This window comes from Protopterus annectens, chromosome 6.part0 (assembly GCF_019279795.1).
Source record: "Protopterus annectens isolate FY-2018-M chromosome 6.part0, PAN1.0, whole genome shotgun sequence".
In the NCBI taxonomy this organism is placed as follows: domain Eukaryota; kingdom Metazoa; phylum Chordata; order Ceratodontiformes; family Protopteridae; genus Protopterus; species Protopterus annectens.
Genome location: NC_056737.1, coordinates 414,156,906 through 414,182,878, shown reverse-complemented (window position 1 = coordinate 414,182,878; position 25,973 = coordinate 414,156,906). Strand labels below are relative to the sequence as shown.

Here is a 25,973-nt window from a genome sequence, read left to right as displayed (position 1 = left end):
TTCATGACCTGTTTTACCACAAATAAAACACTTTCTTTTATCATATTTACTAATCAAATGGTCATACGTACCACAAAAATGCACATTTTTGTCTGACTACAATATTTAACAAACCCTCTATTTCCACCTGCATTAATTATATTAAGCACATGTATTATGCTTTCATTTTTCATTTGCAAAACAACACCACATTCCCAGCCCCCGGTCCATAAAGCTCTATTGTCATAAACTTTTGTAATGTCCCTAACATCTTTGCACATAGTCTTTAAATAGTCTCTCAAAGCCTCTTTCTACTTCAGTACAAAATTGCACATTGTCTTTTTCACTCTCTGTTAAATGCTTGTTAACACATTAATTCCAAGGATTAGCTTTTTTTCTCATATTGTTCTAGAAATTTTTTCACAGACTCTCCAGCTTAAAAAAAAGTCACAAAATGAGTCTTTATTAATGGGAATAAATGTTCTTACCTCTCCGGGCATGATACCCTGTGGTGCAATCACACTGTCTCACATTTCATACCTCTCAAGTTCCCTTTCCTTTTTACTTCTTATTCTTACATGATGCTTCCTTTTCATCTCTGTTTTCTCTTCTTCCTTTTCTCACCCTCTTTTATGATTTGTAGGTATGACTTTCTCATTTCTCTTCTTATGTCTTGTACTTCTTCTTCTTCTTGTATCCTCTCCAATATCTCACCACACAACACTGCTTTCTCACCTTCTGACTCACTCTGCTCAGTTAACTCTTTCAAGTAAACATCCTGCAACCCTCCCAACTGGAGGGTTGTAACCATACACTCTGACTGCTATTCAGCCTCTCCCTTGAACTTCTTCTTCTACTTTAACTGAAATAACATTTCTGTGTCGTGTGAAGGTTAGACCTCCTTCACAAGCAACTCCTTCTCCTCATTGTCATGTATTTCCTCCTTTGTCTCCTCTCTTTTATTTACTACATCCTCCAATTGAAAATTCTCTTTAAAAGGTTCAACTGCTTTCTGCTTTACTCCAACATCATCTTTTCTGCTCACAAAGTAACTAACATACACACCATTACTCTCCATGCTGCTCCCTGCTTCTCCAAGCTGCTTTCATGCTCTGACCAGAAGCATGAAGTGTCACTACCAATTGCATCCCCGTATGAGGTGTAGGGGAAATTCCTCATGGCCTTGGCCAAATATCCCCTAGTAGTAGTACAAATGCTATCTAAGATTTACCCTGAACATAAACCACTGGGCTAATCAAACTAACTCAGTTAACAAACAATAAATAAATAAAATAAATAATTTGTCTTTGTTTGTTGGGAATTAGTTGGTCAGCTTTGAACATTTAACCTTGGACACAACTTATTTCCTGGAAAGAAAAAAATGCTGTAAAATGTACCACAGATTATGTAGAGCCTCATGGCTTTTGGAAGTCTAGCAGTCCTCTGAACTCCATCTTAATTCATTTATTTCCTCCATAGTTATCACAGTACAGTCTGGGCTACATCCACTGTGATATCATATGTTTGGCAACCCTCTTTGAGTCCTACTCTAAACACCTGAAAACGTGACAACCCTCAAAGTGAGCCACAGCACATACTTACACAGCAGGAAAAGGCATATAAAACTTGGGGCTAACCAGTCAAGAACCAAGGGAACATATCTGTTATAGTCACCTACCAAAGTAGCCAGACTGTGAGCACCATCTTCTGGGAAGAACTAAAGGGCTGCAAAAGAAAATAACTCAGGAATAATATTAGAGATGTTATGACACTTCCTCAGTTCAAGATGGGGGGGTTGACAGAGTCTACTTTAAGCACCCGAAAGCTGAAAAACCCGAATCCAAATAGTGCGATATGTAAAGAGCGAACCACGAATACATCAAACGAACGAAACCGCAAAAGTGGAAATATCGAATTTGCATAGTTGGCCAATATAGCTCTGTAAGGTAAGTGTGCGATAGTTATGGCCCTTAGGGTTAGGGAGGGGTTAAGGTAAGTGCATAGGTAGGTAGTGTATGTAAGGTTTTGTGTAGGTAATGTATATAAGGTTTAGTGTAGGGTTTTGTTAAGTGTATGTGTGTGGAATATTTAGTTTGTTTGTGTATAGCTCCATAGGGGAAGTGTGTGGTTGTTACGGACCTTAGGTTTAGGGAGGGGTTAAGGACAGTGCATAGATAGTTGTGTTTGTGGGGTTAGTGTAGGGTTAGCAGTAGAGTTTTGGTGCTTTAATTTCGGGTTAGACGTAGGGTTTTGGTTAGTGTATATATGTATTTATTTTATTGTGTTTGGGTAGGTAGTGTGTTACAGGTGGTGGGTTGGCCGACTATGATGGTTTGAAGTTTTAAATTTTGCTCTTTAGTATGTTCGACGTATTCGCAGTTCGCTCTTTATGTGTCTTGTTATTCGGATTTAGGTTTTTCATGTTGCGAGCACATAAAGTAGACCTGGGTTGACAATGCCAAAAATGCAGTGTCGTTTTATTAGGTGACATTCCCCACATCATACCATACCATATCAACAACACCCACTTTAAATCGTCTCAGTCATCAAAGTTCTGTGTACTTTCATAGACAACAAACTATTTTTCGACCACCATACGTTACCATTGTCATAAAATCCTTCTGATTTGCACAACTAATTTCCAAAGGCATATCTTCCAAGAGTAAGGAGGCTATACTCCTGCAATGTGTCTCCCTCATCTGACCATTCATAGAATACAATGCCCCCCTTTGTGTGCACTTCTTTAAGCATTTTGTACAACTTGAAAAGCCTCAAAGATTTCTGACTAAAGAAATTACTGGTTTAAACTCACTAAGCTATGCTGACAGATAAAAAGCCCTCTCAATACATTCTGATTCATCCAGACATCTTTGAGGTATTCTCTGTCTGGCCGTCCAACCCATGAAACATTCCACCTATGCAAAACAACAAGTAACACCACCAACACCTACTTCAAAGACCCTAACATTCACTGGCACATAAATGGAATATGTCAGCATGATAGATTCATAACACAATAAATCCCCTGCTCATGGAAGAAGCTTCCTCTGCATATCAAGCAATGTAGCACATTGATCACATTTAACACTCCCTATGACATTTTGATGGGAAATTGTAAATTCATCCTTATGGTATGTAGCATGGCACTCCTCAGTGTGGGCAGTTTAACCCACTCAATTATTATTGAGCTTAGCTACCTAGGCTTTTCAACCTCTGAGCTTATGTGGTAACTTCAAACTAATGACAGCACACTTGCTCCTTAACAAATATGGGACAGCTTTGATCCCCACCACTTGTAATGTCCTCCCTGGTCAAACTGGACCACAAATCAGAGACATTCACCATAAGACTGGAGCTGAAAGCATCTTTCAATACCACTGTCTTCAAAGATTATGCCAAGGATAATCTACTAAAAGAGAATGACGACATGGCTAAATTCAAAAGATCCTCACATCTTGACAACTGCACTGCTTAAGCAGAATCCTTTACTGCCAAATTCTATGAACATGTAAATAGCTGCACAGCTGCATCTTTCTCCATCAGAAGTAAATACAATGGCAAATTTAAAAATAACCCCCTGCGGTAGAACTCAAATATAATCAGGCTGTATAATAAAAGAAAAAAAAAACTCATTGCACACAAAAATAAATTTAACTCTCAAGCTGCCAATAACATTTTTGCTAAACTTATCAAGGAGCTCTGGATCCTGCTCAAATCTACCAAAGCCAGATATGAGGTACAATTAGCCACTCAGGTGAAGAATAAGCACAAGCCTACTTCAACTGTGTTAGAAATCTCAGCAACAACAACCAGCACTGCATAGAGCTAATAGTAAAGAATATCATATACTTGGACCCGGAGGACATAACCAGTGTACTAGTGGACAAATCTGCTTCACACTTCTGCCCCATCTTACCTCCTATACTCCCATATCACATACCTGCACCTACACACCCTTCCCCCAAATCTCCCAAGAACAAGTCTTCAAGGCACTATACAACACTATTTCTTAGGGGCTGGATAACAAACTACTACTTCCTGTTCTGCCTAAACATGACTTGTCAGACCCCCTGGAGAGGTTATTTAATATCATCCTTCAAACAGGCTTTGTGCCTGATGAATGTAGGACAACAACAGTCATCCTGTTGTGCAAAGGTAGGGCATCAATAGATCTGTGTAATTATAGACCCATAAGTCTGATTAGCTTCATCTGTTAGGCTATGGAAAGGATCATTATGGAATTAATAAATAAAGACATAGGTAACCGAAAAACTCTAAGACCATACCAGTTTGGATTTGCCTACTTAATTGGATGACTTATCTGAGAACGCTACTGAAGCAATGCATGAGGGCAAATCAGTACACACCACATACCTAGATCACACAAAGGCATTCAACATCATCTCACACTCAGGTATCAGAGATAAATTTTGCCAGCTAAATGTAAATCTCTATGTAACTCATTGGATAGCAAACTGGCTTACAAATAGAACCCAGGAAATGTAGGGTGGATAAGTATACCTTCCCCAAACGACCAGTCACTAGTAGTGTACCCCAGCATTCAGTTCTTGGGCCACTCCTCTTTGGTATTTACTTCTCAGGGGCCAAAGCAAATGTTAAGGGTTTATGGCTCTCCAAGTCTGCAGATGATAGTAAACTTGGTGCCATGATAAACTCGAACAGCAAGCCCACGCACGTAGGGCAATGTGCATGACCCAACTAAAGTATGTAAATTCAAAAGCGCAAATAGGCCAGCACTAGATTCCACCAAAATGTATGGGCAAGAGTAACCATGTATGAATACATCAAAAACTTACACCCAAAGGGTGATAAAGCATACTGGTTTCAGCATAAAGCCTTCATAAGTGCTGTATAGCAATTGAAGTTACAGTCATGATATATATACATATCACAATCAAAAAGTGCACCGCACAATTAACCAATCACAATTGTTCATTGAGTCCTGGAGAAAAGAGGCCACCCAAACATTTGTATTTCTATGACCATCTTGCTCTTTCTGTAATGGTTATATAAAGATAAAAATTCTAGATCTGACTCTCATTTTAGATTTATCATGGAATTTGGGGGCAATACCAGACAGCTGCAAGAGATTATACACAAGCATTGAGATATTCTATACATGGAGGAGAAACTATCTCAGTTTTTGCCTTCTAGATGTAGGTTTGGATATAGATAAGGAAAAAACTTGTGGGGGGGGGTTGATTTAACCATTACAAAAAGGGCAAGATGGTATATAAAAGTTTGCAAACCACATTATTAGGTGGCCTAGTAATGGGTAGTTTCCCATGTGGACACTGCAAATTTTGCAGTGTGGTGCCTAAACAAAGTTTATTCATGTCCTTCAATTGTCCCAAAGTATATGATATAAGAGTTTATGGAAATTGTAGTAGTGATTGGGTGATTTATTTAGTAAATTGTACCTGTCCTGCCTTTTATGTTATGCAAACTTTTCGCCCATTTAAACACAGAATATCAGAACATATGAGTGGCATTAAATGTCATAGAAATACAAATGCTTTATACAAACATCAGGTATTACATCCTTCTGCTAGGTTTAGATTTACAGTTATAGATAGAATATACAAACCAAACACTTCTACAGAAAATTTACATTCCCTTTTGGATTACAAAGAAAAAATGTGGCTAATCATATTGGGTGGCCTATTTTCTCCAGGACTCAATGAACAATTGTGATTGGTTAATTGTGTGGTGCACTTTTTGATTGTGATATGTATATAAATCATGGTTGTAACTTCAATTGCTATACAGCACTGTTGAAGGCTTTATGCTGAAACCAGTATACTTTATCACCCTTTAGGTGTCAGTTTTTTATGTATTCATACATGGATACTCTTGCCCATACATTTTTGTATTAAAAGTTCTTTTGGTGGAATCTAGTGCAGGCCTATTTGCTTTTTTTGGATTTACATACTTTAGATGGGCCATGCACATTGCCGTACATGCATGGGACTTGCTATTCCTGTTTCCAACATAGCTCCTCTATCCTTGGGCTGCTGGTGGTTCCACATTTGAGTTAGCATTTGTAAATGCAGGAATTTGCTTATTCAGCTTTGGAACATCATTTGGGCTGGTGACTCATGTATGTATTTGATATTTGGTGCACTACAACTGGAATTAAAGATATACATTATCAGCGATTGGCAAGGTATTGTTCCTGAGGCTGAAACACATTTTGTTTGGGACTGAATGTTTATTTGTGGTTATCAAAGCAAACGCGGCAGAAAAAAAATGTTTGCAGTGGTGTCTTTGGGCTCAACAACTTTGTTCTTTGGAATACATCGGTTATCAGGTACACTACTATTATGGGTTGCCGTATGTTCTAGTTTGGACTTCATCTCAGAATTGCTAATTTATATCTATGTTCCACTTTTATTTGCTTAGCCATAGGGTTTTGCACAATTATGTTTTCTGGACATTTGTTCAATATTTGGGAACATTATAGTGTGTCGCAATTCATACTCGCGACTTGCAGCATTACTTTCAGGGCTGAAACATGTTTCATCTGGGACTGGATGTTTATGATTATGGAAAAAAATGTGATTTACGACATAAAAAATGCTTGTAGTGCATTTTGGTATTCAACAATTTCATTTTTTTAGATCATATTTGTTATCGGGCATATTATCAGTGTGGGGCCTCACTCTATGATTGCTTATGGACATCCATGTTGTATTTTTTCACTTGCTTGGGTACAGCGGTTTTCACATTTGTGCCTTATGGACATTTGTTAAATAATTAAGAATATTAGATTTGGCCGGCATATATAAGGGCCACCTTAGTTTCAATTTGTTTATTATTTTCAAAGTTTTTTACATGATAATGAATGATGTTGGTGTAAACTAACTAAATGGTTTTTACATGAACATTGATATCATTACATGGGGCTATAAGATTCTGCCGACTATTGTTTGTCTATATTTTCAGTAATGTGGGGTAGTCGGCAGAATTTTTTGAGCTGCCACACATATTCATGTTAAAAAATATTTTTTTTGGGTTCAATCTTTTTCCATTTATGCATGATTGTGAATGACGCATTAGACGTTCTCATTTTAACATGATTATTGCTATGAAGTGAGTTTTTGAGGGCCATATTATATAAACAACTATTATCTGTGTTTTCATTAATATGGGTTATTTGTGATATATTTTGAATATATAGGTCTCCTCATATACGAATGAATGGCTTGGTTTGGGATTCATCTATGCTATGTTATTAATGTTTGTGTACATTTTATAAGTGTTAGATATACTAGTTACTTAAGATATTTGGGGGGTGATATATGCTGATTTATTTTGGACATTGCAATGCACATAAATATCATGTTTATGTAATGCAATTAGGTTTGATTGGAGCCTTCATGTATTTCTCTCTAATTTTACCCTAAAAGTGTTTGGTTTAGAAACTATTGGTTGAAAAATGGGGTCATATTCTTGGGGGCTCATTGAAATTGTATATATAAAAGAATTTGTTGTTATATACCAATTATTTTGGTTATGTTATCGGATGTACAAGTGAAGGCTGACATCCGGAAGTGCTGGTGGCTATATGGCTCTATATTGGAGAGTTTTTACAACTTGTGTTCAGAAATGTGTGCATAATTTCAGGATTGCGTGAAATGTTTATTTAAGGGCTGGACAAAGAAGCGAATGCTAATGCCCTAGAGCTTTTGGAGTATACACAGCAAGATTATTTTTTGGAGCTCTACAGGATATCACTTCTTTTAGGACAGTTTGAATCAAAATTTGGTATATAACAATAAACTCTTAAGACATGTTTGATCACTTTGTAAAGTTTTCATAACAATTTTGTTATTGACAGTTGGTACATTGATAGAGGGTATATGAGGGTACCAACTTTCAAACTTTATAGGGGTTTCTTACATTTTATTTGAAACGGAATGTTTTTTGATGTTGGTGCATTGCATTCCAAATTAGTCAGTTATATTTTGAGTTAGCATCCAACCCAGCCACTGGGGATGCACAAGCCAGTGCATTTCTTTGTGCCGGTCCCAAGCCCAGATAAATGGGGAGGGTTGCGTCAGGAAGGACATCTGGCGTAGAACCTCTGCCAAATTACTGATGCGGAGAACATTTCATATTTCCATACTGGATTGGCTGAGGCCCGGGTTAACAATGACCGCCACCAGTACTCTTAGCCAACAGGGTGCTGGCAGAAATTGGGCTACTGTTGGCCGAAGAAGAAGAGGAGGGGGAAGGCATGCCTAAAGGCAGGAAGAGAGGAGGAAGGTTAGGAGTGTAGTACTGAGGGTAGGAACTTTGAATGTTGGCAGTATGACTGGTATAGAGGGAGAGCTAGCTGATATGATGGAGAGAAGGAAGGTTGATATATTGTGCGTGCAAGAGACCAGATGGAAGGGAAATAAGGCCAAGTGTATAGGAGGCGGGTTCAAATTGTTCTATCATGGTGTGGATGGCAGAAGAAATTGGGCAGGGGTTTTCCTAATGGAACAGTATGCCAAGAGTGTTTTGGAGGTGAAGAGAGTGTCTGATAGAGTGATGTTTATGAAGCTTGAAATTGATGGTGTAATGATGAATGTTGTTAGTGCATATGCTCCACAAGTTGGGTGTGCGATGGATTTGAAAAAAAAATTTTGGAGTGAGTTGGATGAAGTGGTGGTGAGTGTACCCAAGGGTGAGAGACTAGTGATTGGAGCGGACTTCAACGGGCATGTTGGTGAAGTGAACAGAGGGGATGAGGAAGTGATGGGTAGGTATGGTGTTAAGGAGAAGAATGCAGAAGGTCAGATGATTGTGGATTTTGCGAAAAGGATGGACATGGCTGTGGTGAATACGTATTTCAAGAAGAGGGAGGAGCATAGGGTGACATACAAGAGTGGAGGAAGATGCACACAGGTGGATTATATCCTATGTAGGAGGGCCAGTCTGAAGGAGACTGGAGACTGTAAAGTGGTGAATGGGGAAAGTGTAGTTAAGCAGCATAGAATGGTGGTCTGTAGGATGACGTTAGTGATCAAGAAGAGGAGGAGGAGTGTGAAAGCAGTGCCAAGGATTAAATGGTGGAAGTTAAAAAAGGGAGATTGTGAGGTGGAGCTCAGGGAAGAGTTAAGACGGGCACTGGGAGGCAATGAAGAGTTACCGAATAGCTGGGTAACTACAGCAGAGCTAGTAAGGGAGACTGCTAGGAAGGTGCTTGGTGTGACATCTGGACAGAGGAAGGAGGACAAGGAGACATGGTGGTGGAATGAGGAAGTACACGAGAGTATACAGAGGAAGAGGCTGGTGAAGAAGAAGTGGGATTGTCAAAGAGATGAAGAAAGTAGACATGAGCATAAGGAGATGAGGCGCATGGCAAAGAGAGAGGTGGAAAAGCCTAAGGATAAGGCATATGGAGAGTTGTATGAGAGATTGGACACTAAAGAGGGAGAAAAGGACCTGTACCGACTGGCTAGACAGAGGGACAGAGCTGGGAAAGATGTGCAGCAGGTAAGGGTGATAAAGGACAGTGAGGGAAAGCACTCACAAGTGAGGAGAGTGTGTTGAGTAGATGGAAAGAGTATTTTGAAGGGCTGATGAATGAAGAGAATGAGAGAGAGAGAGAAGGTTGGATGATGTGGGGATAGTGAATCAGGAAGTGAAGCAGATTAGCAAGGAGGAAATAAGGACAGCTATGAAGAGGATGAAGAATGGAAAGGCTGTTGGCCCAGATGACATACCAGTGGAAGCATGGAGGTGCTTAGGAGAAATGGCAGTGGAATTTTTAACCAGATTGTTTAATGAAATTTTGGAAAGTCAGAGGATGTCTGAGGAGTGGAGAAAAAAGTGTTTTGGTACCTATCTTTAAGAATAAGGGTGATGTGCAGAGCTGCAGTAACTACAGAGGGATACAACTGATCAGTCACAGCTTGAAGTTATGGGAAAGAGTAGTGGAAGCTTGGTTAAGAAGGGAGGTTATGATTAGTGATCAGCAGTATGGCTTCATGCCAGGAAAGAGCACTACAGATGCAATATTTGCTCTGAGAGTGTTGTTGGAGAAATACAGAGAAGGTCAGAAGGAGTTGCATTGTGTCTTTGTGGACTTAGAGAAAGCATATGACAGGGTGCCTAGAGAGAAGTTGTGGTATTGTATGAGGAGGTTGGGAGTGGCAGAGAAGTATGTAAGAGTGGTACATGATATGTACAAGGGTAGTGTGACATTGGTGAGGACTGCGGTGGGAGTGACAGATACGTTTAAGGTGGAGGCGGGATTACATCAAGGATCAGCTCTGAGCCCTTTCTTATTTGCACTGGTGATGGACAGGTTGACAGATGAGATTAGACAGGAGGCCCCATGGACTATGATGTTTGCAGATGACATTGTGATATGTAGTCAGAGTAGGGACCAGGTTGAGGAGACCCTGGAGAGGTGGAGATATGCTTTAGAGAAGAGAGGAATACAGGTCAGCACGGCTAAAACAGAATATATGTGTGTAAATGAGAGGGAGGGTAGAGGAATGGTGAGGTTGCAGTGAGTAGAGTTGGTAAAGGTGGATGAGTTTAAGTACTTGGGATCAACAGTTCAGAGTAATGGTGAGTGTGGAAGAGAGGTGAAGAAGAGAGTACAGGCAGGGTGGAATGGGTGGAGAAAAGTGTCAGGAGTGATTTGTGACAGATGGGTACCAGTAAGAGTGAAAGGGAAGGTCTACAAGAGGGTAGTGAGACCAGCTATGTTATATGGGCTGGAGACGGTGGCATTGACGAAAAGGCAGGGGTCATAGCTGGATGTGGCAGAGTTAAAGATGTTAAGATTTACACTGGGTGTGACTAGGATGGACAAGATTAGGAATCAGTATATTAGAGGGTCAGCTCAGGTTGGACAGTTTAGAGACAAAGTAAGAGAGGCGAGATTGCGTTGGTTTGGACATGTGCTGAGGAGGGACGCTGGGTATATTGGGAAAAGGATGCTAAGGATGGGGCTGCCAGGTAAGAGGAAAAGAGGAAGGCCTAAGATAAGGTTTATGGATGTGGTGAGAGAGGACATGCAGGTGGTTGGTGTGAAAGAGCATGATGCAGAGGACAGGAAGAAATGGAAACAGATGATCCGCTGTGGCGACCCCTAACGGGAACAGCCGAAAGAAGATTTTGATTTAGCATCCCATATTGCTTGTAAGTTTATATTTTTTGGATCTTACAAGAGTGGTAATACGGATTTGACTAATATTACTCATGGCATTTTGGATGACAAGTGATGATATACAAATTGTTGATGCTTATATATCAACAAACAAAGGGGGAGTTGGGGATTTAGTCCAGTCTGACTCTTGTAAAGACCTTTTCACTAAGTTAACTAATGAGATGAAAGAAATGTTAATTCAGATTTGTCATCTTAGATTATTTAAAGCATATTCAAACAATAATATTACCCCCACGTGGTTTGAGAGTCAGAACACAATGTTTTGTTATGGAGGTGGATGAAACTTTATTAACTCAATGGCAACAAGTACAACATTCATCTTCCATGAGTTTTGTAAAGATTTTGATAGAATGTTATGAACGTAGAATCACATCCTTGACTAGAAACAGGCGAACTATGCACTGAGTTGCAAGAATATAAAAATCATGATATGTATCAAGAACAGGTTTCCGTACTTTCAGGATATTTGATACTGTTAGAACAGGATTTAAAAGCTAGAATGATTAAGAAGTTTCAGAGAGATGTTAGGGACTATCCCACAGGCAAACCATTTGCATTTAAGAAAACAGTTCAATTTACTAATAACAAATCATGGACATTTCAGCCCAGTTTTAAAAGAATAAGAAATATATCTATATTGAAAAATACTAAATCTACATCTGATACATCAGGGGATGAATTTTCTTCCAATACAGATAGTGAAGGAATAGTCTTGCACAGTTCTCCATGTGTCAAAAAGGGTAATGTGAATTTCCCTTTTGGAGATCCAGGCGGGGAGGGAGGAACCATAGAGGAAACAGGAACAAGTTTGGAAACCATGTTGCCAGTGTTAACACGCAAATAGATGACTGCTTGAATGCTCATAATATTTCATCTTTGGAACTCACACAAGAACATAAATTATTGAATAAAGTTATGGGTTTTGTCCTCATGTTCATGGTGTCAGAATTTTCTTTTGCACAAGATGTCATTGATTTCTGTTGTAAGCTAAATTTAAAATTATATTTTGCAGATTATGAGCTATATGTTGAAAATCTAAACAATTTCAGGTTCAGGACATCCAATTTTGTACCTTCCATGAACAAAAATGTAGCTATTTTTCAAAATTTGGTGTTGAAAGAGTTACATTTTTCAAATACTAAAAATGTAGAACATTTTCAGGACAACATTACTAGGGAGGAATGCAGGGCCTTATGTAGTTTGAGTAAGAACAAGGATGTAGTTATTAAACAGGAGGATTAAGGGGGAGCAGTGGTCATCTGGGACTGGCATATGTATCATAATGAAGCCATTGGTCAACTTTCAGATCAACAATATTATCAACGTATGGATCTGGATCCTACTAATATTTTCAAAGCTGAAATTGACAATTATTTTCAACTTTGGCTTGTGAAGAAGGCATTATATTCAAGCATGATAAATACCATCTTATGGTAGTGAATCCTGCCAGACAAATTTTTATATATTACCCAAGATACATAAAAATTATGAAAAAACTCCAGGTAGACCCATAGTGTCAGGACGAGGCTCCTTAACGGAACCTCTAACTGAATACTTGGCGAAATATTTGAAACCATTGTTGACAAGTTAGAGCACAGATTCAAGACAGTACACAATTTCTAAATATTATAAATAACATACAGTTGGAAAAGGGTTGGATATTGTGCACTTTAGATGTCAGTGCACTTTACACAAATATTCCACATTGGGCTGGTTTATTATCACTGGATTTTTGGCTTTCTCAAGTCCCCCTTTATCCACCTAGGATTAATACTTTTCTTTTGTGCTTAACATAGCACATACTTATAAAAATGTTTTTTATTTTGGTAATGTCTGTTATTTACAACTCAAGGGCACTGCTTTTGCTCCCATCTATGCAGACTTTTCATGGGCTGTGTTGAACATCATTTAATATATGATATGAACCACAATTTATTTTTGGGGGAAATAGATATCTGGCGTCATTATTTAGATAATTGTTGGCTAATACGGAGGTCAGATGAACATTATTTAATTGTGTTCATTGAATATCTCAACGAAAATAAATAGGAAATTCAATTTACATTGAATTATCATCGGGAGAGTGTGACTTTTTTAGATGTAGAGGTTAAAGTACTAGAAGATGGTACACTAAGTAGCAATGTTTATAGGAAATATCCCCAGTTTAATAATTTGCTATATGCCTCCAGTTGTCACCCACCCCATGTTATTAAGAATATCCCTAAGTCTCAATTTTTGAGACTAAAACAAATATGCTCTACTGCGGAAAGTTATCATGTTCAAACAGGTGATATGGCCTGCAGATTTTATGATCGAGGTTATCAAAAATATGGTGTAGATATAACCACGAAGAAGGTCCATGAAATCAATAGACAAAAACTCTTTTGTATAAAGATAAAAATTCTAGATCTGACTCTCATTTTAGATTTAGCATGGAATTTGGAAGCAATACCAGACAGCTACAAAACATTATACACAAACATTGAGATATTCTATACATGGAGGAGAAACTATCTCAGTTTTTGCCTTCTAGATGTAGGTTTGGATATAGATAAGGAAAAAACTTGGGGGGTTGATTTAACCATTACAAAAAGGGCAAGATGGTATATAAAAGTTTGCAAACCACATTATTAGGTGGCCCAGTAATGGGTAGTTTCCCATGTGGACACTGCAAATTTTGCAGTGTGGTCCCTAAACGAAGTTCATTCATGTCCTTCAATTATCCCAAAGTATATGATATAAGAGTTTATGGAAATTGTAGTAGTGATTGGGTGATTATTTGATAAATTGTACTTGTCTTGCTTTTCATGTTGGGCAAACTTCTCGCCCATTTAAACTCAGAATATCAGAACATATGACTGACATTAAATGTCATAGAAATACAAATGCTTTATACAAACATCAGGTATTACACCCTTCTGTTAGGTTTAGATTTACAGTTATAGATAGAATATACAAACCAAACCAAACACTTCTACAGAAAATTTACATTCCCTTTTGGATTACAAAGAAAAAATGTGGCTAATCACATTGGGTGGCCTATTTTCTCCAGGACTCAATGAACAATTGTGATTGGTTAATTGTGTGGTGTACTTTTTGATTGTGATGTGTATATATATCATGATTGTAACTTCAATTGCTATACAGCACTGATGAAGGCTTTATGCTGAAACCGGTATGCTTTATCACCCTTTAGGTGTCAGTTTTTTTATGTATTCATACATGGATACTCTTGCCCATACATTTTTGTATTAAAAGTTCTTTTGGTGGAATCTAGTGCTGGCCTATTTGCTTTTTTGGATTTACATGATAAACTCCCCAGAGGACACCAAAACCCTCTAATATGGTCTTTCCCAAACAAATAGCTGGTGTCAAAACTATGGCCTAAAACTAAATGCCAAGAAACGTGTAATTGTATTTTTCAGCAAGCATGACTTCCCTTGTAACTATCACATCAAATTGAACAATGCCTGTCTGAAAGTTGATCCCATAGTCAGGGATCTTGGAATCTATGTAAACAATGAACTCTCCTTTGATCACCATATATCCACTGCTGTAATGAAGTCCTTTTTCTTCACATAGCTTATATCTAAAGGTATGACATCCAGGTCCATGTGTGTAATTATTCCACTGTTGCCTTATCAGATTGATCATTGATTTAATGCCACTTTTGTTATGTGCCTATGCAAATACTTGTCACAACTGGACAGAACATATCTCTTTCTCACTAAAAGAATGAAGGGCCTAAATCACATGTGCAGACCATTTCAAAGCCTTATCCCTCTTCTCAGTAGCATACAATGTATTAAGAGGCAACCTCTGCCTCATGTATTCAGCTACAACAGACCCTCCACTGTCAAGACCTATTGCAGATTTGTAAGTTCAACGGCAGTGTGAACACTCACTCAAGGGATCTCAATATTTTTGCAGCATAAATAGAACATGTTGAACATGTTGGAAGGATAGGTATGTATCACAGAGAGTATGGGACTCTCTTCCACTCCACATATAGCAAAGTACATTTCTTGCTCTATTCAAACCTACTTTGGACAAATGGGTGTGAAACTGCAAATTCACCCAGAGTTTAGCATCCATGTCCCTTATATATAGGAGCAACAAGTAAATGTCCTAGCATATTCATGTCCATATTCTGTCCTCCTCCAGGTTTTCGGTTTGCAAAACATAGGGGCCAAACATTACCATGCGGTTACAAGGCTAGGCTTCTTAAGATCCTCATAGATCAATAGCCTAGTAAGTACCTATTAATCTATGAATCTATAAGAAGTGGCTGGACCATGAGACTGGCCCCGCCATAAAGTCAGAGGTCTTCACATGCAGTAGGAAGATCAGGTCAAGTGTATACGCTAGTTTATTTGTTGCAGAGGTCCCTCCATAATGCATAGACATTCTTTAGTTAGAACCACTAACTCACCATCAACCCAAATACTGAAGTTACCAAGGACTATAACATTTTTGTGATTTGATGAGAAAGTCACTGAATTCTTGCAGGATCATTCTCGCAGAAATTCGTGGAAAGTAAATATGGAGAAACTTACAATTTGCTCCTGCAGCCAGGACAAGTTCAAAAGAGATGGTGCTCTACTGGTTAGCTGGGTCGGCTGAAGGTCTGAGTTATAGAAAATGGCAATCCCATCCCTTATCCTACCCAGTGTACAGGACTGATGGAGACTGTGGATGAAATAGTAGCAGCCAAAATAAAGACATATAAAAATGTTGAAAATAAATTATGCAAAAGTAAGGCTTCTTCGAAAGTACACTTTGTACTTTTCTTGCATTCAGACATTGTTAATGCCAACAGTGCTTACTCTGGCACCAATAAAACAGTTTAGTCTAGTTTTGTTCATATAAACCACACACACACATATATATATATATATATATATATATATATATATATATATATATATATATATATATTTTATTACAAAGTGTGTAATCAGTTTCATCCAGTTTAGCAAATTTCTGTTATTTAGTTTCAATGTGTTAAGAAGTAATTATCTAATGATTTTAATTACTCCACTGTAATAATTTAATAACCCATCTTTACACTTCCATGGTGGATTGCTTTCACAAGCAGAGGTCCTTTACAGAAAACAGGAATTGACTGTAAGGAAATAATACAGACATCCTTTACAATTTCATGAGCACTCAGTTGTTCAGAATAGCTGACTATAACTGGATATCACATTATAAACTGAATTCCAGGAAAAATGCTGACACGTGTCAAGTCACCCTACCTCTGCACCAGAGGGACAGCTGTACTATGTATATGCATGAGTTTATTTCATTACAAGAAAGGCAAAAATATCAGGATTTTATTGAGGGGGGGGGGGGCTCTCAAGAGTATACCATATTTATTTGATATTGTAATTACGTAAGCTAATAATGGCTAACACCCTAAGGGACTTAGTCTTTGTGAAGGCATACTGAAATTGTCTACACTTACCAACACAATCAGATCTCTCACATTACAACCAACTGTCGGTCCTCAAATACTAGACACCATAAACTGAGAATGCCTCATTGATTTGTATTGCTCCCCTTGTTGCTGTCATTATTTTTCAGTATGCTACAAGAAGAGCTTGAATAATTATTCTCAAAACTGCTAAGCATGTTAAGGGTGTCAAAATAATTTTAATTAATTCTGGAACTTATCTAGTTCTGAACTTTTTGCAGTTGACTCAGACAAGACAACAGCAGTGCTTCCTGGTACCAATCAAAAACCCAAGTGCATCAACCTAGTCACTTTTTGAGACCCTCTTAAAAACACAACTACCCAATAACTACAAGACATATTTATGAATGCTGACTTTACTCTAACATTCAGAAATCACACTGAATTAATAACGTACTTGACCACCTAAAATTCATCTACGAAATGTCTAAAATATTGACTTCATACGCAAGAAAATCCAGTGGTCTAAATGTTTTTACACAGATTAAAATATGTCCCATTCCCCATAGTGACCATCACGTCATCCAACAATACTAAACTCATCCAAACAGCTACCAAGAAAATACGTCACTTCATCTCACTTGCAGATAACGGGACACCACTGTCTCAGTGACTAGAGTAAACTGGCTTCCAGTTGCAATAAGAAATGCTTGTTGCTATCCTATTTCAATTACTCTGTCTAGGACACTGCTTCCCTGCACACTCTCTAAGAACTCCTACACAAGATGCTACTTGTTTACTTTGAAACTAGCAGAAACAAGCCTTCTAGCCTTCTTCAAAATGTTTCCTGCTAGCTACTTGAACCATATTGCCATAGAATGCAATGATTACAATAGGGACAACCTGGTAGAGCTCTTTATATTATAATACAGGGCAATGGCTAAAAATGTCTTCTCTACAGCATAACACACCATGTCATCGTCTCCCCCCATACAACAGGCACAGTTCTAATCATAACACCAGAAGGGAAGGATTCATATAAGAATTATTATAGTTCTTCTTAAGCAACTTTGTACCTAGTATGGCTTTCATTTTAATTGTTCCAGTGTAAAAAAAATCTTGACACAGTTTTACTTACATTTTTTTAAATTTGTAATATATGTGTAGTTTCTTGATTGATAATTTGCCATGAGCATATCAGTTGCATTTTTGTGTAACTGGTCTGATTGTACACCTCACATGTTAATTAATGACACTACTCCTGAAATGTTAAAAAAATCTTTGAACCGAGATTCTAATCCAGATGCAGGAAATTGAATATCAAACGGAAAGACTGGTACAGCATCTCGGCCTGAAACACTGACATTCTTGCCTTCCATTATGGAAATGAGGGATCCTGTAACCTACACAGACTACTTGTATTTTATTTTATTTGTAAATGAATCTCCCAATCCCCTGCTTACACTTGTCAAGGGTACCAGAAATCATAGCTTTCAACCTTCCATCTCCAAAATGAGGAACAGTAGCCCTCATAATGTGGAACAAATGGGCAAAATGTGGAACATATACTAATGGCTTACTAACAACTTCAACTAGGAAGGTCACAGGATGGTTAAAACATGCTGGTTTTACTTATAAAAAAGATCTTTTAATGAATTAATATGATTAATTTCTATTTACCATGGATTTCACTTAAAAAAATATTCCTAACACTGAATGTGTGACAGTCTTTCAATGTGGAACTTCGAGGAACATGAACTTTTTAAGACCCCAAATTAGGTACGTTCCTCATAATGAGGTACACTTGAGAGGTATGCCAGAAATTGTCAGAGATTTTTGGGATGCATGGCTAGGCTAAAAAAGGCCCTTGTGGTTGTTAGCCTAGTACACACATATGAACCTATGAAAGCTCTTTACATATCAGTGCTTTCTGTTTTGCCATAAATATAACAATGATAAAACATAAATAAAACAAAACAGAAGGATAACTATAGCTTGAGATGATATTGCTGTAATAAAATAGCCTAATAAATCTTATGTTCCTACAGAATTTCATTGTAAGCCATGATTTGCTTGAAGAGAGGTAAATAAATAAGACAGGTGAAGTACTCTGATCTGTTGGCAAGCTGGTGATGCAGAAAAATTTGCTGAGCTTAATTATATTTACATTGCTGACAAAGTAGTTATAGCAGTGGGAGTAAAAACTCTCATGAGGGAATAGAGCACATACCGTCATCATGTCGTCACATTTCATATCTGGCTCATCCTCATCCTCACTCTTATTGTAGAATTTACGGAAGAAGTTGAAAGCCACTACAGTGTACAGGTAGACCACCACAGCCAGAAGACCCACGGTCAGTACCAACTGTGAGAGAAACACACAGAGTACATTAAGATTTGTAATAATAACAGCTGTTAAGTGACATTAGCAACAACAGTATTCACTAAGCTATTTGAAACAGCAGTGCATGACAATCCACATTAGTAAAGGTTATGTAGCTTTACAAGTGTTAGTGTTTTTGGAGCTATTCATATGAGCAGTGCAGTGCACAGTACACCAAAACCTACATTTTGCTAACTGTTGATGTGCAGCCTTACAAATCAGCCATGTTCAAGGAGTTATTTATTGTACCACTGCTTTGCACAGTTCATTAAATGTTGCATTACGATCATTTAATTATTACAATAAAACTAACTATTTTCAAGGCACATTAATTTTGCACCCTTGGCTCAGGCCAGCCTCCTTCTTGGTCTATACTTGTAGTATTCGGGCTGGTAATGTGGTTGTTGTACTGTAGGGGCGCTGTGGGGAATTCAGCATGTACTGTTGGTTCTGTATTCTCTGGTAACTTGTTGCTTCTGGTGGTTAGATGACTTGCAGAAGTTGTGTGAAGAAGCATGGGTGCGCACCTGGAGGCTCTTAATAAAGAAAGGCCTTACAACTTAATAACCCGTGTGGTCTCCTTCATTACCACGATGTAACATATTGGCGACGAGAAGATGGGATGCCTCCGAGTCCGCTGCGAGTAACCTGGTGAGCTGTAGTTCATGTCGGATGACGAAGAGACGGGGCCTGCTGGAGTGATGTCGGGTTCCATGTTGGGGTCACTAGTTGCATACGACTGTCAGACACAGACCTGGGAGGAGTATTGTGAAGTGTTGGAACATTTTTTTGAGGCAAACCAGATAATGGAAGCGGGTCGGAAGCGAGCCATATTGCTAAGCTCGGTGGGCAGTAAGACGTACAGTCTGATGAGGAACTTATTGAGTCCGGATAAACCGGGGGACAAATCGTTCACTGAGTTGACGAGTTTGCTTCAGTCACATTATAACCCGAAGCCGAGTGCAATAGTCCAGAGGTGCAAGTTAAATTCAAGGACTAGAATGGCTAATGAAACGGTAATGGAGTATGTCGCAGTGTTGAGGGAACTGGCACAACATTGTGATTATGGGGACAGACTGACCGAAATGCTACGAGATAGGCTCGTATGTGGCATTGCAGACGACCGCATACAACGCAGATTGTTAGCGGAGCCTGACTTGTCATTTGAAAAGGCCTTGAAGTTGGCACAGGCCATAGAGACAGCGACTAAAGATATTCGTGATTTACAACAGAAAGCCACGGAAGGGGTTGGAAGCAGGAGTGCGACCCCACTGCCAGTGCATAAGGTGGTCGTGGAGCATAATTCACAAGGAAATTCTGGTCAGTATGCTTGTTACAGGTGTGGAGGTGAACATTTGTCACGGAACTGTCGTTTTTTAACTGTAAAATGTCATGCTTGCGGGAAGAAGGGCCATGTAAAGAAAATGTGCCGCTCAATACCCTCTTGGGAGCAGCCGAAAAAGGGGGAGGAAAAAAGCAGTATGATGGAAAGGAAGGGAAACCGAAAAAATAAACGGCAGTATGCACACCACATGCGTGAAGTTACAGATAAACCAACCAGGGAAGCCGAAGAAGTGTTCACAATGTTTAACGTGAAAGAGGCCAGGTGGGAAAGAGTTGATCCCATTAAAACCCAGTTGGACTTAAATGGTAAAATGGTGCAGTTTGAAGTGGATACGGGGTGTAGTGTCACGGTTCTGTCAAAGGCTGAGTATGGGAAGTTATGGCCCAGAGAAGCTCGGAAGCTGCAGGACTGTTCAGTGACTTTGAAAACCTATACGGGTGAAATAGTTCCCACGTTGGGAATGGTGAAAATGAAGGTAAAATATAAAGACCAAGTCAAAGAGTTGCCAGTCATGGTGGTAGCAGGTAAGGGACCAAACCTGCTAGGCCGGGTGTGGTTAAAGGAGCTAAACATGGACTGCCTACAGCTCCATAAGGTAGAACAGCCGGGCCTGACCTTGCAAGAGGTGCTAGAGAATAACGAAGAAGTATTCAAAGAGGAACTGGGGACCTGGAGGGGTCCACCAGCAAAGATACACGTGAAAGAAAACGTAACGCCAAGATTTTACAAACCCCGTCCTGTACCATATGCGATGAAGAAGAAAGTTGAGTTTGAGTTAGAGAGACTCACTAAGCAAGGTATAATTGAACCAGTAAAGTTTGCGGAATGGGCCACACCAATTGTTCCAGTATTAAAGCCAGATGGTGCTGTACGTATATGTGGTGACTACAAGTTAACAGTGAACCAAGTCTCGAAGCTAGAGCAGTATCCCTTGCCAAAGGTGGAGGATGTGTTTGAAAAGCTGTCGGGAGGTGAAAGGTTTAGTAAGCTGGACCTCAGTCAGGCATATCAACAAGTAGTGCTGGAAGAAGGGTCAAAGACGTATGTTACCCTGAACACACACAAAGGTTTGTTCCAAGTCAATCGCTTTACCTTTTGGGGTTTCCTCGAGTCCAGCTATTTTCCAGAGAATAATGGAGGGACTAGTGGCAGGAATTCGAAGGTGGCTGTGTATTTAGACGATATCCTGTTGACGGGTAGGAACATTCGAGAGCATCTGGAGACGCTGAATGAGGTGCTGAGTCGACTGCGAGAGGCAGGTCTACGGGTGAAACGGAGTAAATGTGTTTTCATGGCAAAGGAAGCAGAATTCCTGGGCTACAAGGTGGATGCATCAGGCCTACACCCCCTGCCAAATAAAGTGGAAGCCATTCAACAGGCACCAGCACCCACAAATGTTACAGAACTGAAAGCCTATTTAGGCTTGCTCAACTATTATAACAGGTTCCTGCCAAATCTGTCAACACTGTTAGCTCCTTTACATAAGTTGTTAAGGAAGGAGGCTCAGTGGTCGTGGAAAGAGGAACAGGACAGAGCATTTGAACAGTCAAAGGAACTAATGCAATCTTCAGAGGTTTTGGTGCATTACGATAGTCACAAGGACTTAATTTTGTCATGTGATGCCTCACCCTATGGATTAGGGGCTGTGTTGGCACACCGGATGCCAGATGGACAAGAGAGACCCATTGGGTTCATGTCACGAACTTTGACACAAGCAGAGTCAAACTATTCTCAGATAGATAAAGAGGGTTTAGCTGTGATGTTTGGTATCAAGCGATTTCACAAATACCTCTATGGGAGGAAGTTTACCATTTGCACTGATCATAAGCCTTTGTTGTCATTATTCAACGAGATGAAAGCGGTACTGCAGATGGTTTCTCCTCGCATTCAGAGATGGGCTGTAACGTTGAGAGCTTATGAATATGAGATTGTTTATAAGCCTGGAAAGCACCATGGTAATGCAGATGCACTAAGTAGGTTGCCGATGCCAGGGCATATCCAAGAAGAGGAAGCAGAGGACCGAGTTTTGATGATGGAAGACATCACATTGGTGTCTGCCAGAGAATTGAGAGTTTGGACACACAAAGACCCGGTGCTTGCTAGAGTGTTTCAGTGGGTTCAGCAAGGCTGGCCAGTCCAACAAACGGATCCAGTTTTTCGACCTTATGAGGTGAGAAAAACAGAGCTGAGTGTGCAAGATGGATGCGTTTTGTGGGGGGCACGAGTGATAATTCCGTCCCCAGGAAGACAGGCACTTTTACAGCAGTTACATCAAGGTCATGTGGGCATTACCCGAATGAAAGCCTTAGCTCGAAGTTATTTTTGGTGGCCAAAGTTGGACCACGAGATTGAAGTCATTGTGAATGAGTGTAAAACATGTCAACAACATCGCAACTTGCCGGTGGCGGCGCCACTACATCCATGGGAGTGGCCGAGTAGACCTTGGCAGAGACTTCATATAGATTATGCAGGACCATTCATGGGGGCCATGTTTTTGATAATCATGGATGCTCATTCAAAATGGATGGATGCATATCAAGTCAAGACACCCACTTCTCTCGTTACCATTGAATGCTTGAGGAGGAGTTTCAGTAGTCAAGGACTACCAGAGACTATTGTATCCGATAATGCTTCATGTTTCACGAGTGAAGAGTTCAAGGGTTTTCTGAAAAAGAATGGCATCGTACACATCACATCAGCACCCTACCATGCAGCTACGAATGGTTGTGCTGAAAGAGCTGTGCAGACTTTTAAAGCAATGATGAAAAAGTCTGGAGAAGGAAGTTTGGCAGCAAAAGTATCAAGGGTGTTATTCAACTACCGTATTACACCACAGTCTACCACGGGTTTGTCACCTGCCGAGATGTTGCAAGGACGTAGATTGAGATCCACGCTGGATCTAGTGTATCCAAATGTCCGAGCTAAAGTGGAGGGGACCCAGTGGAGGCAAAAAGAATGTCATGATAGACGACGGAGAGAGCAAAGTTTTCTGGAAGGAGATGCAGTGATGACACGAAATTTCAGTTATGGACCTAAGTGGATTCCAGGGTTCATTGTCAAGAGCACTGGACCATTGTCGTACCAGGTGAGATTGAATGGAGATTTCGTAGTGAGGAGACATGTAGACCAAATTCTACGGAGCGAGCAGAAGAAGGATGCCATGGAACTGCTGGCCTCGGAACTATCGTTAAGTTCGGAACCAGGGCTCGCAGTGGCAGGAGGATCGCAAATGGAGGGAGACCGCCAGAACGTGGAAGGAGAGGTTTCTGAAGATCCAACCGTTCCAGGGAAGGACACACCGATACCTGAAGTGGTAAAAGTGACACCAGAGTCACCTAAGGTGGTACCACCGCGCCGTTCTAAGCGTGTGCTGGTTAAACCTAGTTACTTGAAGGACTATCAATGTTAATAAAAGTGCATGTATAGCTTACCAGCCTTAAAAAAAATAGTAGATGGTATGGTAACCAGTTAATAATTAGCTTGTTATTTACAAGTAAATGATTAAATGCATTATGGAACTTGTTCCCTAGTTTTGCTTATGTAAGACAGTATGTCTTAGCTTAAAAGGGGAGGAATGTAGTATTCGGGCTGGTAATGTGGTTGTTGTACTGTAGGGGCACTGTGGGGAATTCAGCATGTACTGTTGGTTCTGTATTCTCTGGTAACTTGTTGCTTCTGGTGGTTAGATGACTTGCAGAAGTTGTGTGAAGAAGCATGGGTGCGCACCTGGAGGCTCTTAATAAAGAAAGGCCTTACAACTTAATAACCCGTGTGGTCTCCTTCATTACCACGATGTAACAATACTGTTGGCTAGAATCTTTGTGACTGGGAAGTTTGTAAATATGCACATAGTCAGAAATACCTGTTTACCCATTCCCTAAAATATTTACTTAGACTTAGCTTATTTCTTTCTTGTTCTCCCTCCATTACATACTTAGTTCTATCACTTTACTCTCTCCCTACTAATATCCACTATTATTTTACCTCACTGTATCTTCTTTGCTCTCTCCTTCTCTTTCAGAACTTTCTACTATTGACTGTTGTCAACTTCATAAGTGCTCTGTTGACATTTCACTCACTACTACTGTCAACATAGTCATACGACTGAAAATGTTTACTGTGTATACATCTTCTCTACTTCAATCTCTGCACTATGTAACTGATATTAGTGGAATACTGTAATTTTTCTGCAACAGATTCATGAAGTATGGACTCTGTGATGTTTTGAAATATACTACTTCTGCCAATGTGTGAATTATTTACAGCAGTTTCTCTGTTTAACATTATAGAAACAGAAGAGTGTACTCTCTGAAATGCATGAATTCTGATTTAATCAGAAAGGTGTCATAAATGTCAAAGATTTAATAACTTATGTTTGTTGCATTATTCCCAGCCCATGCCATAAAGAGATAAACTGCTGACTGCAACCCAGATAAGTCAGACTTGAGTACAACAAGGGCCAGCTGACATGAGGGCTGGAGTTGTGAATAAGCATCTGATACCTTCTCACCCATCTTGGGAGGATTGGTGAAGAACATGGTTATATGTGCTTGTACTGCTGACTTCTTGCAGAGGTAGGGTTTAAAAATGTGAACTCTGGGCAGTGATGTGTGCTTGGTCTTTCAAACAGAAGGCAGTGCTGTAGCTGAAAAGGGGCATGTGTGTGGAACCATGTTCATGATAACAAGTCACCTCTACAAGCCCACTTTGGTAGAATGACAATCAATTCAAGGAAGTCATCATACCTCTTTACTCCTCCCACATCAGGTCAAATAACAGAGTATAATGTCCCCTTTTGCATATACCTGTCTAAGCATTTGACCCAGCTTTAGGAACTGCAGCTTTCCTCACTAAGAAAATCACAAACATGTCCTCTGTGAGATAACCAGACTAACTCAAAACTCTCTCTCTCTCTCTCTCTTTTGTTTGCTGCAGACTTTTAAGAGGGGGATCTCTGTCTAGCCTACAGATCCTCAAAGGATCTGGTCCTATGGGACCTCCTGCATCCCCTTACAAAGCAAATAAAACCCTAAACACCCAATCAAGAGAAATAAATCTACACTAAAACTTAATACTACCTGCTGGTGAGACAGATATCGAGCAGAGACAATCCTTTTGTGGAATAGACTTCGGTGTAAAAGAAAGTAGCTGCCAAACCTTGACAAATGGATGGGGAATTGAAAATACAAACCCCAGGTCTGGACCTTCAAGTCCTTACTGAAAGGGGTCAAAAATAAGCCCTCATTCTAAAGGTAAAACTATGTAATCATTCATGAAAAGGGGTACCTACAAACCTGGGAACTTGTGGTTAGGCCACAAACAGATCTCCAGATCAATAGCCTAGTATTTACATATCAACTGGAAATGTTTAGGTATGTAACAAAATTTGTATTTATAATACCATAGCACAGAAGGCTAACCTGTCTTCCAGGCCATCTTTAGTGAGAAGCCAGTCCATTTGTGATTGTCCCCATAGGGTGGTCTTGTCTGGAGTGGGCAGACAATGCAGCATGAGAGCAGTAGAGCTTTCTTGATGTGTGGCTAGTGGCTGATGGTTATGGTATGTAATGTTTATTCTACTGTTATCATGCACAGACTGTAACAGTATACAGTGTAGTACTGCAGCATCACAGAAGTAACTTTTGGGAAGCATTGT

The 25,973-nt window shown here is 39.6% G+C and overlaps 1 protein-coding gene across 1 annotated transcript in view; it reads right to left on the bottom strand.

Annotated features, from left to right (window-relative positions):
- Window positions 1-25,973, bottom strand: part of RYR3 (ryanodine receptor 3) — a 3,250,282-nt gene that overhangs the window by 108,096 nt on the left and 3,116,213 nt on the right. Inside the window, exon 99 of the mRNA XM_044074157.1 lies at window positions 18,820-18,954. Within this exon, the coding sequence (XP_043930092.1) occupies window positions 18,820-18,954 (135 nt within the window). The remainder of the gene's footprint in view (window positions 1-18,819; window positions 18,955-25,973) is intronic.